Below are 19,884 nucleotides of genomic sequence, written 5' to 3' on the forward strand. Positions count from 1 at the left end.
GAAGACCCCAAACCTATCAGGCAGCACAGCCAAAATGAAGAATAGATTCCATTCACAAACCTTTCACTTTGAGTTCAATGCTGCAGCTCGCCGTGCCCGCATCATTTCGAGCTTCACAGACATAAGTCCCACTATTTTCTACCCTGGCACTAGAAATCTGGAAAGTGGCTAAACCATCAATGAAGGAAATGCCATGCTTCTGAATGGCTGTTATTTCATTCCCGTCTAGATACCAAGACACTCGGATTTCAGGAGTGCCTGTTATTTGGCATTCAAATGTTGTTGACTGTCCATTCCTCAGCACTAAGACTGGACTGGGCTTCTTAATGAATTGAGGAGGTTCTAAAGATGGAAAAAGAATTGTGATGTTCAATATTTTTAAAAACAGGTCACTGGGCAAAACTGCTTTCTTAAGCGTTTTTCCCTCCCCACCCCCAGGCAAGAAAATTTAGACAAGCAAGAAAGTGAGGAGATGTAGAGACCAGACCTTTTACAAAGAGAGTGACTTTACTGGTTGCTGTGCCAACATCATTGCTTAGTTGGCAAATGTAGGTTCCGGAATCGGTAGCTTTGGCTGCAAAGAGCTCTAGAATGGTAGAGGTGTCGTCCTTCCAAACCGAGCGGGCTGCTCCTGAGTGTAGCTCTTTGTTATCTTTAAACCACTTTATTGTCATGGGTGCAGTGCCACCCACAAGAGCCTTTAACTGAACCCTTGTGTTGGGATTGACATCTTGTGACTGTGGCTTTTCCACAAAATAAGGGGGTTCTGGGGTGAAAGAAAAAAGAAGCAAAAGAAAAGAGGAAGTTTTATTTTATAACTTAGCAATAAAGGTAAAAATTGAGAAATGAAAGAAAAATATTTTGTAAGTTCTTGATAAGTGGAAGTAAAATTTGCCAACCTTTGACTGTCAGATGCCCACTGCACTGGTTGTGCCCTGCCTTATTGGTGGCAGAACAAGTGTATGTCCCGCTGTCTGTACCTTCCAGTTGACTGATTTCCAAGAAGGCAGTATTGTCATGAAAAGAGAATTTGTACTTTTCACTAGCTGATATTTCTTGGTCATCTTTGAACCACTGGATGCTTATGGGATGTGACCCAGCCACTATACATTCTAAGTCAATGAAAGAGCCTTTAATGCTGTCCATTTTCTTCAGCTTTTTGGTGAATGAAGGAGGTATGATAAGATCTATTCAATGAAGAAGCAAACAAACAAACAAAAAAAAAGGTCAATCTACTAACTTGTATTTTTTTTTTAATTTTAAGGGAAGAAGGAGCATGGAGATGCCCAATCCTCCCTATAGAAGAACAATACCAACCTAATACATTAATTCTAGCCTTGCAGCTGCTTCTCCCAACATCATTTTGGACCTCGAAAGTATATTCTCCACTATCTTTCTTTTCTGTAGAAATAATCTTCAGTATTGAGACTGTATCAGTAACACTGATTTTATATTTTGAGCCCAGGGTCAGTTCTTGGCCATCTTTAAACCATTTGGCTGTAATCTCCTTAGTCCCTGAAAATTTAACCTGCAAAGTGGCTGGGTCTCCATGGGTGACATCTATAGACACAGCTTCCTCGGTGATTGTTGCAGGTTCTGTAGAAAACAAAGGGATAGATGTGGGTTGTGCATTACCCTGCTGAAAGGCTTACATCTGCATTTCTTCCTCAAATCCAAGGCAAACTTTCTGAACCAACCTTTTACTGAGAGTAATGCAGAACATCTTTGTATTCCTGCATCATTTTTGGCCTGACAGACATATTTCCCATCATGCTTGACTTCAATGCCACTGAGGTACAAACTGGCCACATTGTTCTCAAAGGTCATTCTTATATTATCATCTTCAGTGATTTCATCGTTGTCTTTTAGCCAAGTCACCGTAATTGGCAAGGAGCCCTTCAGCGTGGCCTGGAAGGCAGCTGTGCCTCCTCGGAGGGAGCTGGTACTCTCGATCTTCTTTATGAAGGATGGGGGTTCTAACAGAAGAATTAATTCTCAATCAATATTATCCCTAAAGTAAAACTGGCTTAAAAAAAAGAATTGACTCTTCAGCAGAGCCAGTCCATCACTGGAACCAACACTAACCTCTTAAAGTCACCCTGGCACTGCAGATGCTGCTGCCCACCTCATTGGTCACCCGACACTGGTATTCACCAGCATCTGCAGCTACAAACTTGAGGATCTGCAGGCTAACCAGATGATCCTGAATGAAGGTCTTAAACTTTCTACCACTTCGCAGGGTTGTGTTGTCTTTGAACCAAGTGATCTCAAAGGGAGGAGTGCCTGCCACCTCAGCCAGCAACATGACATCGTACTCCTTTAAGACTTCAATTGGTTTAAATTCCTTGGTAAAGTAAGGTGACTCTACAGTAAAAAAGGAATGATTTGCATTAAGGGAGGAGGGGTCTGTGCCATGGGCCATAACTTTGGCAACACAAGAGGCAAAGTGAACACAAACCTTTGACTATTATAATGCTACTGCAGTGGTCACTGCCAGCCTCATTCTGGGCCTCACACATATATTCACCACTGTCTTCGATACCAACATCTGTCAGTTTTAGAACTGCAGCAGACTCCACAAAAGACATTCTGTGTTTGCTGCTCTCCTTAATTTCTCTATCATTTGCAAACCATGTTATTTTAATTGGAGGGGTACCAGTTACTTTGCAGGCTAGCTGGGTGGCATCTCCCTTCTTTAACAGCTGTGATGGCTCTAACTTTTCAACAAATGTGGCAGGTTCTGTGGAAGGAAGGAATTTATTAAGAAATGTGAGGAAGAGGAGAGAATGTATAACAAGGGTAGCACAGAGATGTCAAGAAAACAATGCAAACCTTTTACAAACAAGTTTGCACTGCATTCCACGCCTCCAGCGACATTGCTGACTTTACATGTGTATGTGCCTGAATCAGAGGTTTTTACTGCATAAAGTTCCAGGGAACTCTCTAAAGCTTCTTTGGTGATATAGCAGCTTCCACCAGAAACCAGCTCTTTGTTGCCCTTAAACCATCTGATTGTGAGAGGAGTAGATCCTTGGAAAGTGCTCTTCAGGCAGACTGCTGAGCCAGGCAGAACATCCTTCGAGCCGGGTTTAATTACAAAACTGGGTGGTTCTGAAGAAGGGGTATAAGAAAGAATTTCAAAGGGTTAAGAGATCTGATCTAAGGGAAGACGACTTAATTTGAACATAATCTTTAATAAGGATAAAATGCAAAGTCTCCAGCCAACCTTGCACAATCAGGGCTCCACTGCTGTCTTTGCTTCCCACGGAATTTGTGGCTCGACAAGTGAAATTGCCTGCATCGTTCATGTCTACTCTGATGATCTCCAAAGAGGCTGTGCCTTCCACAAATGCTATCCTGTATCTGTCAGAAGAAGTTATTTCTTTGCCATCCTTAAACCAGGACACCCTCATGGGAAGGGAGCCTGCAATTTTGCAGTCCAGTCTGCAGGTACCATTAACAACACTATCCACGTTGCGCAAGGGTTTGGTAAAAAATGGAGCAATGTCTCGATCTGTTTGTGGCACAAGAAGGGAGAAATGGTCAATATAGAAAAGTGCTCAGTGATTGACTTTAGGCCATTTGTTGGGTTTCAAATGCATATGCAGCATCATTTTCTAAAAATACTAACCTAATACAGTGAATGTAGTCTCACAGGAGCTGCTGCCCACTTCATTGGAAATCTCAAATGTGTATTGGCCACTATCGTGCAGCTCAGCTGAATAAAATTTGAGCTGAGCAACATTGTTTTTAAAACTTATTCGGTATTTTTTACTGGCGACCAAGGGTCTCCCATCTTTGTACCATTTGGGCTTCAGTTCTGGCGTGCCTGCCACTGTGTACTCCAGTGTGGCGGGATCTCCTGCTGTCACCTGGATCAGTTCTGCTCGCTCAATGATTTTGGCAGGTTCTACGATGGTATGAAATAGTTAGGATCCTAAATGCATATTAGGGTTTCACTTTAAATCTAAGTAGCAATTTGAGGTTTAAATGTTCCTACACAAACCTTTAACTATTAATTCCCCAACAGATGTTTGGCTTCCAGCTTCATTTTCAGCCAGGCACGTGTATTTGCCTCCAAAACTAATCTGAACATCAGGGATTATCAAGACTGCAACACCACTGGAAAAGCTCATTTTGATTTTTCCGTCTTCTCTAATGACCTCTTGTCCTTTCATCCATGTGACAGAAATGGGTTCTGACCCTCTCACAGCAGCTTGCAGGGTAACAGTTTGTCCCGCTAGTGCAATAAAATCATCTACTTTCTTTACAAAGGTTGGAGGTTCTAATTAAGGAAAGAGAGCACATAAAACATATCAATTCCCAAACACTTTCAACACCATCTATATTTAAGAGTTTTATCAAGATTATATTTATCTTGTCCCAATAGTATTTCACAGTGTTAATTAGAAGAAGAAATAAAAGTTAAGAATAATTATAATTCCATCCAAGAGACAGAGGCATAGACGATACATGTTCGTCAGCTGACAAAATGGCTTATTATGTAATTCCCTTTTGGTATCAGATAATAGATATTTACACTGGTCTCAGGAAAAAGACCAGGCGAAAGTTATTGACTTTGTTCCTAAGGTCCCAGGTCAAACCAAGACAAAACAAATTTAAAGGATAGGACAAGAGAAAAAAGTATCAGTTTTTCTTCCATGGGGTAAGAAAGCTATTTTGACAATTTGTTAAAGAGACATTAGCTTTTCAAGCACTAACCTTTGAGTAAGTGTGTTGCCCTGCAGCCACACTTGCCAACTTCATTAGCAACAACACATTCATAGTCACCAACATCTGCGCTATTAAAAGAAAAGATCTCCAGACACACAAGAGACTTCTGAGAAAACAATCTGTATTTTTTACTACTTCGAATTTGTTTCTTATCTTTGAACCAGCTAATTTCAAATGGTCCAGTGCCTGAGATTTCACACTGAAGTAGAGCATTTGTTCCTCTCACTATGTCCGCAGGCTCAAGAGTTTTGATGAAAGAAGGAGGTTCTACAAAAGCATGAAAGCGTTGTGTAAGTAATGAGTAATAAATAATTGAAAGGGAAATATTTTCTCAGAAAAAGACTGCATGGAAAGTCAGTAAACAAACCTTTGATAACTATTTCAGTACTGCAGCTATCACTGCCAACGTCATTCACGGCTTCACATGAGTAACTCCCACTGTCTTCAACTTTTACATCCGTAATATCAAGTATGGCCTCAGAATTGACAAAATACATTCGGATTGTGTTACTTTCACTGAGTTCTTTGTTATTTTTAAACCAAGTAACCTGGATCACAGGTGAGCCTTTCAGCTTGCAATGGAGGCGTGCTGATTCACCTGGCAGCATTAAATAAGAGGGATCCACCTTCTTCACGAAGGATGGTGGTTCTACATGAAGTTTACAAAAAAGAAAAAGGAGAAGATATCTGAAACATAAACTCCACAAAAGAAAAGTAGACATATACAACAAAGAGACCCAACACACATAAAGTCTCTGAAAAAGTTGTGGTGCATTTAATAGGTTCCTGTCATTCTAAGACACTTTCCCAGTCTCTTGTTTTAAAATAAAATAACAATAAACAGACTACCTACACAAAGAACAATTTTATAAAAGAAGATAGTTAGGAATTTCCCAGACACTTGGAATTTTTTCTTAGAAGAAATTTTAAGCAAGCTTTGTTAATAGCAGACAATTTAGAAGAACAAAAGTAAGTGAACTTTGAAGAGGATTAAAAACATAAAATCAAACAATGCCAGGACTTTCCCAAACCATAATGTTTGCTGAATGGCATTATTTTAATAACAAAGTGTACTGACTGAATTGTTTGCCAACAGGTTTTCTACCGAGGATTCCTTGCAGAGAAAGGACTGGAAATACATTCACATGTTTCTTACCTCTGACAGTGACTGTGGCTGAACAGGAGCTGCTTCCAGCCTCATTTGAAGCTATACAGACATAGGTTCCTGAATCTCTCAGTTTGGCCAGAGGAATCTCAAGTGTTGCTATTTTATCTTCAAAACAGATCTTATAATCTTTCCCTGGGGGGAGTTTTTGCCCATCTTTGTTCCACGTAACTGTGACTTTTCTGTCTTCATCTACTTGGCACTCAAGGTGGACCTTCTTATTGATAGCAGATTGCACAGGCTCTAATTCTTTAATGAAACGTGGCTTATCAATGATGACCAACTCTGCTTGGCAGATGTCTGCTCCAAATTTGTTAGAAGCCTTACAAGAATAAACTCCTCTATCTTGAATGGTAAGGTTTGAGAGTTCTAAAATGTGTTTGTTTTCTGCGTCGGAAATCTTCCGGTTAGGTGAAGGTGAGAGTGCAGCACCATCTTTCTGCCAAATGGTTTCTATCACAGGAGTCCCTGTCACTGTGCAGAGGAACTTGGCTGCCTTACCCACAAAAGTCGTAAGGGACTTAGGTCTGGAGAGAAAGGTTGGTGGATATGCCTCTGCAAAAGAAATTTTTCCAGCATTACATTTAGTCCCCACCAAAGCACTTGCTGTAATTATATATTCCGAGACAGAGAAAAGATGAGTTAAGTCTTTAGATAGACGTGAGCCATAATTTAAAATAGAGTAATGCGTTAATAAGAACAAAAGATTATCAAAGGAAAGGGATGAGAGTGTTCTTTATAAAGGAGCAAGACATCACTTTACTTGTCTCTATCAAAGAAAACACAAGTGTTCCTTTATTAAGTAACATTGCTAAAGATTTGTCCATTTTAGTGGCTGATTGTTTAATTATTTGATAAGCTATTGAGCTGATACTTTAATTCTGCAAATTAGAAGACTATGTAAGGAAGATAAAGAAAATGTATTTGACTCTTCTGAAGAGTAGGGATATTAAGTGATAAGAAGATTGAAGTAGTTGTGTAATGTCTTTGTAACCCTCATGTCAACTGCCTGGAAATTCTTATATGGCTTAACTATGAATGCATCCTCTAGGCCAACTCAAACTTGTAAAAATATTTAATAGCAGCAACTTCCCTTTTACATTCTGCATCTTGAAGCCAGACTTTCAGAACCTCTCTTTTTAATTTTTTTAAGTCACCCTGTTTATCCTTTCCTCTTATTATCTGAAGCTTCAATATTAGTTGCATTCCTAAATTGACCTAATTTGAGTAAAGAAACTTCAAAAAGTGTCAGTATGAATAATATCATGCACTTGGTTTTATGGAGACATTTTGACCAGAGTGAAAAGCATTGGTTGGGTCATCATGGGCCTGGGTTTTTCTTAGGATCATGTAAAAGGATTGTAGAGAAGAGGAAGCTATAGGGAACCTGATCGTTTTCATGTCCAAGAGATGTGCTGCATTTGCCCTTCCCCTTGATATTCTCATTGACAAAGAAGACCAAGAGACAGCCTTCCCTGACAGTCCAAGTATGGCTTGACTGCATCTCTACCCCTGTCCTCAAAATATAGTTCATACTCACACTTTCTCTTGGGAAGAGGGAAAGAAAGAAAGAAAGATAGGAAGGAAGGAAGGAAGGAAGGAAGGAAGAAGGAAGGAAGGAAGGAAGGAAGGAAGAAAAGCTAGCTACTAATATTTTGGTTAATGAAGGAATTCAAGTATTTGATGAGTGTTATTAACTATTTGAAAGTCAACCTATGTATCAATTAGAAAATTGGGAATAGGATATTTATGTAGTTGTCTTATTTTCTTTTTCTTTTTCTTTCTTTCTTTCTTTTTTTTAGATGGAGTCCCACTATGTTGCCCAGGCTGGAGAGCAGCAGTGCGATCTTGGCTCACTGCAACCTCCACTTCCTGGTTTCAAGCAATTCTCCTGCCTCAGCCTCCTGAGTAGCTGGGACTACAGGTGCGTGACACCACGCCTGGCTAATTTTTTATATTTTTAGTAAAGATGGGGTTTCACTGTGTTAGCCAGGATTGTCTCAATCTCCTGACCTTGTGATCCACCTGCCTTGGCCTCCCAAAGTGCTGGGATTACAGGCGTGAGCCACCGTGCCCAGCTGTCTTATTTTTAAATTAGTAAAAATGCCTAGAGTGAGAATCCTAGTTTTCAGTCCTGTACTAGCTCCCTGTCTTACGTAAGGATTTAATTTTAGACTGTTGATTTAATTTTAGATGTTGACTTTTTAAAGTTTGTAATTCTGCTCTTAATTGGTTATTTGATTTAAAATTTTTAAATACATTGATACATTTTTTTTTCTTTTTAGTAGCACCAAACTGTCCTGATATGTTTTATATGAAGGGCCAAGGTGAGCTCATTTGATTACTTAACATTGTTCTCAAATAATAAATTATTTTTTCTTTGGTCAGTGGTGGAAATATGACTGTAAATAATGATTCCTTATCCCATATAGGCTCTGCAATACCTACCTACCATGTTACCGTCTTGGTTATTGGTCTCTCCAGTTGGTAATACAAGCATTTCCCACACACGTACAAAAAGCAAAAAAGGACAACAATATGAAATGAAGTGACAACATCTGTGCCAATGTATGGCATTTACCTGTCACAGTTAGTGTGGCTGTACAGCTGACACTGCCATACTCATTGGAAGCTTTGCATGTATACTCGCCGCAGTCAACCACCTGGGTTCTTAGGATTTCAAGGCTGGAGACATATTTTGAAGATCGAATAGAACACTTGTCACTCTCATAAATTTCTCGGCCAGCTTTAAACCACTGGAACCGGACATTGGGAGCACTTTGGATCTCACAGGTGAATTTGGCTAGGTGGCCCAGTGCTACTTCCAGGGGTTCGATTCTCCTCCTGATCACTGGGGCAGCTGCAAAGGGAAGTAGAGTCCATTAACATGCCTCCTTACCAGACATATGACATTTTTCTCTTTCTTCTAACTTTCGTTGCTGTTAATGGAGTAAAAGAGTTGAAATTGGTGAGATGGATTACAGCAGTTTAAGACAAGTGACTGGAAAATGAGAAAGATCATTGAAGGCAAAAGAAGACAATAAGCTTTTTTAAAATAAAAACATATTCAATCATTGCTCTGCAGTGAATTGTGAAAAAAATGTGACGCTATTGGATTACATGCATAACAACATGATATATTCTTTAAATATACCATGCTGAATGGTAACACTGACAATCATGTGAAGAAACATGATATACTAAATAAAGTGATGAAGTGAAACAACAGCAAAAAATAAATAGAAAGAAGAAACAGACAACTAATCATGGTTATTTTGAATCTAGGGCGAGACCAGTGATTTCACAGTGGCTAGGTGTTCACTGATACTTTTTATTACATATTATGAAAGTTATCCTCATATGAAAATAAACTAAAAAGCTTCTCTATTGGTATTATGAAACATATGAAAAGATGATTTATTTTTAACATAAGTAGTACCATGGATATGATAGCATAGCACCCAACAGGGCAGTAAGGGAAAAGCTGAGTTCATAACCATGATTATGTCTGTGATTTCATTCTTACTCTAAATAAATTACATTCTGGAAGTGGCAGATAAGTGAAAATTTAAGTGGTGCAAGCTAAATCATTACAATCCAGTGAATGTTAACACTTGATCTATTTCATCCTTAAAATCCAACCTCTTTTTACTACAGTGAGTTTGGCTGAAGTTGCTGTTTTTCCGTTGTCATTCAAGGCCTCACAGACATACTCTCCTTGATGATCTTCGGTATTTACTTTGTCGATGACTAGCGTATACGTATTTTGATCTTGTAAACACTTGAACTTTTCATCTGAAGGCACCAGTTTATTCTCAAAATACCAATTCACCTCTTTAGCATTTGTTATGGATGTTGTGAAGTGTACAATGTCACCTTCCTCAGAAACAGTGTCCATTAAGGGTGTATGTATCACGGGGCCATCCTCTTTGAGTAAGCCACCCTCAGGTTCCTGTATCTTTACTGTACCAACCTCCTCAGTACCACTTTCAGAGGAGGACTCCTCTTTTTCCTCTGATGGTTTCAGACTCTCATCTTGTTTCTCATCAGAGACAACAGCTGAAGCAACCCCATTACTGACAGTTGTGGCATCCAAATATTTAACCTGACTTTGCATGTTAAAATACCTGACCTCTTCAGTTGAGATAAGATATTTAGATTCAACTTCTGGTTCAGTAATGGGTTCAACCTTCTGTGAACCTGAAAAAGAATCCATTTCTTCCTGCAAACTTGTTTTGGCTCCTTGCTGAATTCTAGGACCCTCAGCTGTTAGGATGCTTATTTCCTCATATATAATAGCACACAAAACATCCTTAAGTTCCATTTTCAGGTTAGTGATTTGAGGATCAACATCTTCAATAATGATGGTTACTTCTTCTGTTATAGACTTCGCTGAAGTAACAAGGTACGTGCACATGATGTGTCTGGGCTCTTGGGTGATGTTTACGGCCATGACCTCCACCTTTTCAATATTTCTTAGCCACTCAGAGAAAAGACCTGGCTGCTCACTGGCCACAGCTGCTTGCAAAGCCCTGCGGATTTGAATTTTCAGATTTAATCGCTGTTCTTCTGGAATACCAGAAAGCAAGCTTTCCTTAGAAAGAATGTCCCTTCCCTGTACCTCCTGCACTTTCTTTATCGCCACAGGCTCTCTTTTAGACTCAATGATTTGGTCTGGGGGCATCACCACGTTGTCAGAATGCTCTTCTTTGAGCAGTACCTGCTTTTCTTCAAGTGCTAGCGGAAATCTTAAGGACTTGCCTTCCTCAATTCTGACCGCAGAATCTTGCCCTGCATTTTCCAGTGGATCTGCACTTTCTATCAAAATTTCAGCTCCTTCTGTGCATGAGTGTTCTGAAGGGACTAGGGGCTCATAGTTTACCTGAGAGATCATGACATCAGGACTCTGGAGACTCTCCACGTGTCCCTCTGCTAAGCTCTGACTCAAGATGAGTGCACTTTGTGCCTCTTGCTTTTGAAGAGTCACTCTTTGGTCTTTGTTGGCATCAGACACTGTCTTTTCTTTTGGTAAAAGCACTTCCTCAGCCACAGAGGTTAGATAAGAATGCACCGGAGGTTCTATTGAAGACTGTGGATAATTCCCTTCAGGTTCAGTTAATACAGTTTTCAGAGGCTCAACTGTTAATGAATTAATTTGTTCTATGAACATGGCACTTGGGAAGATTTTCTCAGTCTCTGATAGAACCGCCTGTGTCTCAGGCTCTTCAAGCATTAGAATGCTTTCTTTGGAGAAGGTTTTCTGGGACTGTACAGTCTGTAGCTGTAGGTTGGGAGAGGGTTCCTTGAGAGGCTGAAAGTGAGTACTGCCATTGATGCAAAGAAATTCCCTGGTGCTTTCAGGAGTGGACTTGTCTTGCTTCAAAATGGATTGCAATTCCTGAGCTCCCAAAGGAAGCTGGCTTCTCAATTCATTGGCTTCAGCAATATGCTCATAAGATAGTTGCTGGTTTTCTTCTGTAATTAAAGAAGCTTGCAAAATGGTGTCTTTTACAAACGTTGCAATTTCCTGCTCTGAGTCAACTGCTTCAACTGCGGGACCCTTTAAGGGTGTCTGTGGAAAATCCTCAGGAGCCTCCGGTGTGGACTTTGCTTTGCAGGGGGTATCAGTCATGTCTGTGTCTTCCAGAAGCACAAGAAGTTCTGCTGCACAGGTGGACTCACCCAGCATATTCTCTGCTTTACAGATATAGAGGCCACTGTCTTCCCTCTGAGGGTCATTGACAATGAAAGTCCCAGAGCCATCAGGGTTATGAATGATAGTGTAATAAACACTGGTGCATAGCTGCTTGTTTTCTTTGAACCATGCAACAGTAGGGGCAGGCTCTCCAACTACTGTGTACTCAAAGATGGCAGGAAGTCCTTGAGCACAGCGAACTGCTTTTAACTCCTTAAGGAAGTGAGGAGGACAAGGACCTCCAAGCTTTTCCAGAGATTTTGCCACTGCTGATTCTGTTTCTGTGTCTTTGTGACCTTCTCCTTTGGAATTTATTTTTAGATAGGCACTACATATTGCTTGTCCATAGTCATTACTAGCCATACATGTATACTCTCCCTCATCCTCCAATGTGGTGAACAGAATGATCAGGCTATGATCATCACCGTCAAAAACAAATTTGTAGTCAGCAGAAGGGGTTAATGGCACTCCATTAAAGAACCACTGAATTTTAGGTTTGGGGATGCCAATGACAGTTACAGACAGTGTAGCCACATCCCCCATGCTTGTATCAGCACTTGACACTTCTTTGATGAAAACTGGGACAGCGCCTTCCTTTTTGGAATCAAATTTAGTTGAGTAAACTGGAGGTTCAGACAAAAGTTCAAGTGTTTCATTTATATTAGATAAATGAAGTTCAGAGCTATGAAGTTCTTCTTCCTCGGCAGACAGAAAAGAACTAGCAAACTCTGTATGGGGAAAAATGATTATTATTTTACTACAAAATTTTATTTAATAAAAAATAGAAACCAAAGAATTAGATACCAGTTGATGGCCTTCTTCTGCTTTATTCCTGGAATGAATAGATTATTACAAGATTAATTTATCAAAAAGCACATTTCTAAATTTTTCTTAGCTTAACATAAAAAATTACACAAAATTATAGATGCTGTACAAATGCAATTTTTGATCCACTTCATCTGTGTTAGAGTTCATAAGTTTTAAAAATGCTCTCATGAGTTTTTCTTGAGATATAATTCCAATTTTAAAGTTTGAAAAACTGCTGATTAGTTATAATAATCCAGCATTATTTAAATCGACTTCTAAAAAGATCCAGAATTGTTATTTATATTTAGAGTTTTCTTGAGTTTAAGAATAATCTTCTTTGTTAAAGACTGATTATTTCCAAAGTAAAACATTGATGTTCTAATTACTGCCTCTAAAGACATTATTAAAAATAAGAGGCTACAGGAAATGTTTAATTTGGATTTGTAAGAGAACCACTGTTTTCAGTTTCTAGAAATGCAGGCCTTCTTTCACCTGTGTAAATCACCATATTACTTGAACAAAGCCTTTACGTAAGGCATTAGCCAAGAAAATAAGAGAATCAAAAATAAGAGAAAACAACTCCAATATTAAAAGTTCCTTGTATTTTATTGTATAAGAAAACCTATACAGAACCACTGAGCAAGAAACAAAGCAGTGCATAACAGAGACTCTTTAAACAGTATCCTGGATGACAGGATGAAAGACATGTAATTTTAAACAATTTGATTTTTTATTAAACCTGTTAGGGATGTAGAACAGGCCTGTTATTAGTAGTTTTATTGCCTCAGCAAAAGGCAGTTTTATGATTTTATTTGGTGACTTCACTTGCATCACATGAAATAGACTTACACCTTAATTCCTTTCTGTTCTAGCATACAAGCATTAGAAGTCAGGACTCAAGTATCTGCTGGCTATAAAAATACTGGAGAAACTCATCTATAACATGCAGAATACATATTCAGGTATTTATTATTTTAAGTAAACCATAAAACCATTGATAATTTTACATATTAATGATGATCACTTAACTTTGCATTTAATCTACAATATATAATTCATGTTACCTTTCCCTTCACTTGAACTCACAAAATATCTGTAAAGGTAATGAACGTGAATACAGTTAAAATACCCTTACTCACTAGTATGTTGAAATATTTTCAAATGTTTTCCCTTCAAGCCATGGTATTATTAGCCATAAAAAGGATAGTAAATGAAATTCAAACGTGCTGAAACTTGAAAGGCATAGTTTAAAAAATTACATGTAGTGGTAGCAGCTATTAATTGTCTAAACTCAACTATCTGCAATACAATAAATTCTTTATCCAGAACCAGAGAAACTAATATTTCAGGGTTTTATGTTATGTACCATTGAGTCAGAAAATAAAAAATTCCATTTCATTATCTATGACGATTAAAGTAAGCCAAGGCTTACTTTTCTTTATTCGGTCACTGTTATTCTGCATATACTCAAGTTCACTGTACTTGAAACTAACAGAATTACAGAATTTTAATGAGCAAAATCAAACAAAGCCCTCCTTCTTATATGAATAAAAGTGTTTTTCAGCTCTTCCTAAAATCCAGTAGGACATTAAAACATTTTTCTGTTTCTGTCTGTCTTTCTTTCTTTTTTTTTTTTAAAGAAACAAGGTTTGAACTGTTGCTGTGCTGTATGATGATTGAGTAAAGCATGCTTGTCATGTTTGCTTCAATATGAGTTTCTCATTAATTTTAACATGCATTACGTGACTAAGCACAGAATAAATCCTTAAGTTCCTAATCTATAGAATTAGTTTTATTTCAGGAATTTGTGATGTGATACATTACATTATGTCTATAATTATTATCACAGATGTTGTATGCTCACTGGTTGGAACAGGAATGATTGTTCTACAATAGTATATCTATGCTGATGAGTTATGGTGGCTCAAACAGATAAATCAAATTTTTTTTTTGTGAGGAAGGCATGGGAAACCTGACTGCTCTGCCTACTTTCTATGCATTGTCTCTGTTGCTTCTTTAATTTGGATAGCTGTTAGAGAATTCCCATGTTGAGAATAAAGATTGATAGATGAAGGAAACATAATAAACATAATTGGATATGAATTCTTTGGAAAATTAAAGTGTTTATATTTCAAATTAAATTAAAATTAGTATTTTAAACATGATCATGGTACTTAAGTATTGCTGAACGCAGGTGACAAATATAGCCATTTAGTAACAATAAGTAATTTAAGAGGTGGAGGGAGATAAAATTTATCTTTCATTGTAGTATTCTTTCTCTCGTCCTTTGTTACAAAATTAAAGTTTATTCTAAATTGTATTAAGAATAATTACTATTAGGATGACACAGAACTCTATTGTTGAATGATCGTCTCTAAGGTCTTTTGTTCCTACCCTTCATTTTCAGAATTTGTTTATATTTGTTGAGTCTTATATGAGAAGACTTAGGTCCATGTTAGTATATAGGTAAGATATTAAGGAGTATGTTAATTTACTGTTATTTTAATTTTAAAAGACAAAATTAAAGAGTTACTTTAGAAACATAAATATCATAATAAAAATTGAATGCTTACTAAGCTATATTCGTTTTAAAGATGAAATTCAGTGAAACTGATAGGAAAGCTTGATATCTTGTTATTTACATATAATCTGAAATACAAATTGCCATATTGACTCAATTCTAAAAATATCCCACCTTTTTTTTAAATTTTAAAGATTCTGAAATCAGAATACAGTTTTAAAATCTATATGTAAACACAATGTGATAGTTTCCCTTTTTTTCCCCAGGCCAATACTAAATTATTGCTGCATTTTACACTTGATGTCATCTCAAAAATTGAGAAAAATAAGGTATCTCCAAAAGTGGAAAGATCTTTATCTGCTTATTCTGCAAATGTCTAGGTGAATCCTGCGCACAAAGAGCACAATTGGTCCCTTGAAGCCAGTGAGAATTAAAGCACTTATGTAGAGGAACATTAATAATGAAAATATTTTAAAAAGAGATGAAGTTAATATATTAAGATTGAAATGGCAAACAGATTATAGAGTTAGTTGCCAATTGGGAGAAGCTGGTTTTTATTGTTTGTTTTGCCTATTCTAAGTCGAAGTAAATAAACATGGGTTTGGATGCAAAGGGGTTACAATTCCAAAAATAACTTAGAATGGGAGCAGAGAGGAGATTTGCCCTTACCAATTTGTCTGCGTGGTCATCTGATATGGTCTCCACGTTTACATTGTACTTTTGCATATATGGTTTATCTGCTAAAAGAGAGTCCATTCCACTGAAACACTTTGTGGAGGAGGCATGAGGGTAAATAGAAGTACAAATAATTAGGTAGCCAAGAAGAGATTTAATTGTGTTTGATGTTACACAGCATGATTGACTCAAGTGATGATTCCACAGTTCAGATAACAAAATATTTACATGTATTACAAAGATGAGATTTCTACACAGAGATTATTCCTCCAGCGGTCTCCAAGATAATGAATTCAAATATAGTGGACCTGTTTGGAAGTTTATTAGATCCATACAATTTGGAAAATATGAAAGCACTCAGATCAATTCTAATAATTACTGAGGCACTAAAACATTACATTTTAAGTTAAGGTGAGTGCTGCAAAGGTCTCAGCCATTCCTGATTTGTTTGTAGCTACACACCTGTACTCTCCTTCATCACTCTTTACTAAGCTTGTTATAAACAGGTTGTGGAACCCTGTGCCACTTTCCTCAACACTGAACCTTCTTCCTTGGACCAATTTCCCATCTTTGTACCAGTAAACCGTGGGTCTTGGAGAGCCACGAACTAAGCACTGAAAATATGCTGCTGTACCTATTGGTGCATAACAGTCAGAAATACCTTTGATAAACCTGGGAGGCCCTTCCACCACCTGAAATTCAAAAAAACTGTCTGTGTAGTTGCTCTTTAAGACCAATTCTTCTGTCAAACTGCTTAAAGTCACTTTGCTTTTCTTTGCTATCATAGCAAATATTTCGGAATCTCCCAAGGTGAGGAATCCACGACAGATAGCCTCTCCTACACAATTCACAGCTCTGCACCTGTATGTTGCACTATCAGAAAGACAGACATTTCTAATTTTAAGAGTGTGACTTCCCTTCTCCTCGCTAATCACATATTTAATGTTATCTGGCTCAATACACATATATTCTTTATACCACTTAACTTCGGGAGTAGGGATGCCTATGACTGAACATTTGAACACAGCATCTGAATTTTCTGGAATTTTAAAATCACAAATAGGCATTATAAAGCGAGGAGGCATTTCAAATACTTCTAAATCAATTTTTAGTTCTTTGTTTTCTCCCTCCCTTGAATCCATATTTGGATCTACAAAATTAAATGGAAGAACATCTAGACTCACAATCATACTTTTATGGTCAGGAGTAAATTCAGGAACTGTCACTATTTTCACCTGCTTCTCAAATTCTTTAACGTCTTTTTCACTTAATTCAACTTCCAGGACAATTTCTTGAGGAGAAGGTGTTCTTGATGATGTGGTGTTTTCCAAATCAAACTCCATGACATGCTGATGTGTTACTGGAGGTGGGAGTGCCACCACTCTTTCTTCTTGGGACATTATGTCTACATTTGCAAAGCTCTTTGCTTCCCCTATGATGTTTACAGCATGACACATGTACTCTCCTCCTTCTCCTTTTTGAATGTTTGAAATTTCCAGTGAACATACATTACCCACCCTTTCCATTTTGATTCTTTCATCTGGCTCTAGTAAAGATTTATTTCGATACCACTTCACACTAGGAACTGGAAGACCTTCAACTTCAACAATGAAGCCTAGTGTTGTGTTTTCATACACCTTCCTTTTGGTCAGAGGTTCAATAAAAGATGGAGGCATTTCATTGTCTTTTGGCTCAATGGCTTCATTGGGTGTGCCAAATGAATCGGAACGCCATATTTCATCAGCTGAACCTCTCTCTTCTGTAGGTGTGTAGAAATGCTCATTTGGTGTACTGTCTTCCCTTTCTATTTTTGATGGATATGTTTTAAAAGTACCAGTGGGGTTTGGTCCTCCAGTAGGAATAGAATATCTCTCTAGAGTCTCTCCTGGGGGTGTGGAGTATCTCTCTAGAGTCTCTCCTGGGGGTGTGGAGTATCTCTCTAGTGTCTCTCCTGGGGGTGTAGAGTATCTTTCTCCTATCTCACCTTCGGAAGGTGTTGAATATCTTTCAGTAACTTCCCCTAAAGGTGTGGAATATCTTTCAACTGTCTCACCTCCTGAATATATTGAGGATTGTTTAGTTACATCTGAAGGATTAAAATATAAGTCAGGGGACTTTGGAGATTCAAAATATTCAACAGATGATGGTGGGGTATAAAACTGATCTAACTCAGATATTTCTTCACTAGTTGTACTTCCCACACCAATGGAAATGTCAGACTCAGGAGAAAATGGACGACCTAGTGATTCCTGTTTCTGGTTGTAGTATTCGTACACAGTGTTGAAAGTTACTTCTTCCACCTCCATTGAAGTGATTGATTCACTCTGGACAAGCTTTGCCTGGTCTCTGGTGTCTTTAGTTTCAGGAACCTCACGCTTTCCAGCAGCAAGTAAATATTGTGTTAGGGAGGTCTCAGATTCCGCTACCTCAGTGGTATGTGCCTCATCTAATTTAGGAATATTTTGAGAAGAAATAGTTTCTATCATTTCTCCTAAAGTGGAGAAAGAAGTTTCATTTTGGACTTCTTCATAACATTTTTCTTCTCCAGAAGCATCAATGTTTGTAATTATTTGTTCACCTGGATTCTGTTTTTCTTCAGTCATCAAGAATGGGAAGCACTGACTCAGGGAGAGCTGTCTATGGAGTGTGTCAGCCTCCTGAATATCACCTCTGTGGTCTTCTAAAGTGGCATCTGTATATTCCTGTGCCCCACCATCCTGCTTTGGAAATGATGCCAACTCTGGTTCTACAGTGCATTCTTCTTCTATTTCACCAACCTCTAAAGGCTTTTCCTCACTTACTGCTTTTTTCAAATGTGAGATGAAACTTCTGTCTCCATTTTCTAGAGAACATTTTTTCTCAGAAAGATCAGTTTCTTCTACATCTGCAGATGAGGTTGGAAATAGGGCACATGATTCACTATAGATTTCTTCAGAAAAGGATTTAAGAGAAAGATCAGTTTTTAAAATGTCTAAGTTTTGTTCCTGTACATGTCGGACTTCTTTTTCTAAAGAAATGGAATTTTCATCAATACTACTTTTCTCCACCGTAGTTCTATATGAAAGCTCCTGACTGGAAGAAATTTCTTGACTGGCAAATACATTATTTTGCACATTTTTAGAGATACTCTGTGTATCAGGTTGTAATGTTTCAGGGCTAGGAATTTTTTCTTTATAATGTATTTCCTGCTGTTCCCTAGTTTCTTGCCCTTGGAACTCCATAGCTGGATCTCCTATATGAGAATGCATTTGTTTTAGATCAAACACAATGTTCTCAGTGTCAGCTGTTTCGGAAGCAGGATGTTGGATTTTAAAATAAGCTTCTTCTGGTTGACTACTATCTAATTCTTGGAATTTCACATCTGTGTGTTTTATTTGAGTGTGAAACTGCTTTAAGTCAAATGTAATAGGTGATTCATGTTCAACTCTTTTAGAAATTGCAGGTTTATCTATAAGACTTATTTTTTCCTGTTGTTCCCTTTCTTGTGTTTCAGATTCCTTATGAGTTTGAGAGGAAAGCAGCTTTAAATTTATTGCAATGTTAGATGAATTTGATTCAGTATTTGGAGACATTTTCTCTGTCTGACACATATTTGCATTTAGATTACTTGATCTTGATTCTCTTTGCTTTAATGAAAAGGCTTTGTCATCAATCTTCTTTTGAGGAGGATTAACGAATGATGTTCTGGTAGGTCTTTTTTCTAGAACTCGTTTTTCTACATGTAATTTTTCAAATTCAATAATTCTATGCTTCACTTTTTTCCCCGGGTAGTGTATCTCTTCACCAAGGGATTCTTCATGTGCAACAGCAGACGAATCTTTTGTATTGTAACTGTCAGAAATTCTCTCAGAGTGAATATTTGGTAAATAGTCACTTTGGGCATATTCTTGTACATTTTCCTTTTCTGATCTACCAAGTTTTCCAAAATTGTTTCCTACGTCTTTCTTAATAGTGATATCACTGAAATCATCAACAAATGGATAAACAGTACCCTCTGCTTGGTGCAGCTTTGATTTTTCACTTACATGTCTCTCTTTCCCTTCAGCCTGACATTGTATGAATTCAGCCCTGATGGGCTTGTTGGTTTTTATGGTTCTTGAAGCACCACGCACAAATCTGGGAATTTTTTCTCTAGAAGGTACGCAACGCACCTGGTCTTTCTGGTCTATCTGCTTAATGGTCTCAAGGCTTTGAAAATAGTCCCTTACTGAATATTCTTTTACATTTGTCCAGGGAGTAAAAGGACCAGCTGGATAATCATAAAAATGTGCCCCTACAGATTCTCCC

General features: G+C 37.9%; 1 protein-coding gene across 4 annotated transcripts in view; it reads right to left on the bottom strand.

The window, feature by feature from the left end:
• Positions 1 to 19,884, bottom strand: part of TTN (titin) — a 272,326-nt gene that overhangs the window by 194,698 nt on the left and 57,744 nt on the right. For 3 of the 4 annotated variants that reach the window (XM_025405605.1, XM_025405603.1, XM_025405604.1), the window contains 2 exons: positions 9,542 to 12,322; positions 8,481 to 8,759 (listed from right to left, as the gene is read on the bottom strand). In XM_025405605.1, the coding sequence (XP_025261390.1) occupies positions 8,481 to 8,759; positions 9,542 to 12,322 (3,060 nt within the window). Of the gene's footprint in view, positions 1 to 60; positions 343 to 487; positions 767 to 899; positions 1,188 to 1,317; positions 1,597 to 1,697; positions 1,977 to 2,085; positions 2,365 to 2,458; positions 2,741 to 2,832; positions 3,112 to 3,226; positions 3,515 to 3,631; positions 3,911 to 4,006; positions 4,286 to 4,722; positions 5,002 to 5,101; positions 5,384 to 5,890; positions 6,455 to 8,480; positions 8,760 to 9,541; positions 12,323 to 19,884 lie in introns of all 4 variants that reach the window. The other variant, XM_025405602.1, reaches the window with a different exon arrangement.

This window comes from Theropithecus gelada, chromosome 12 (genome assembly GCF_003255815.1).
Source record: "Theropithecus gelada isolate Dixy chromosome 12, Tgel_1.0, whole genome shotgun sequence".
Classification (NCBI taxonomy): Eukaryota; Metazoa; Chordata; class Mammalia; order Primates; family Cercopithecidae; genus Theropithecus; species Theropithecus gelada.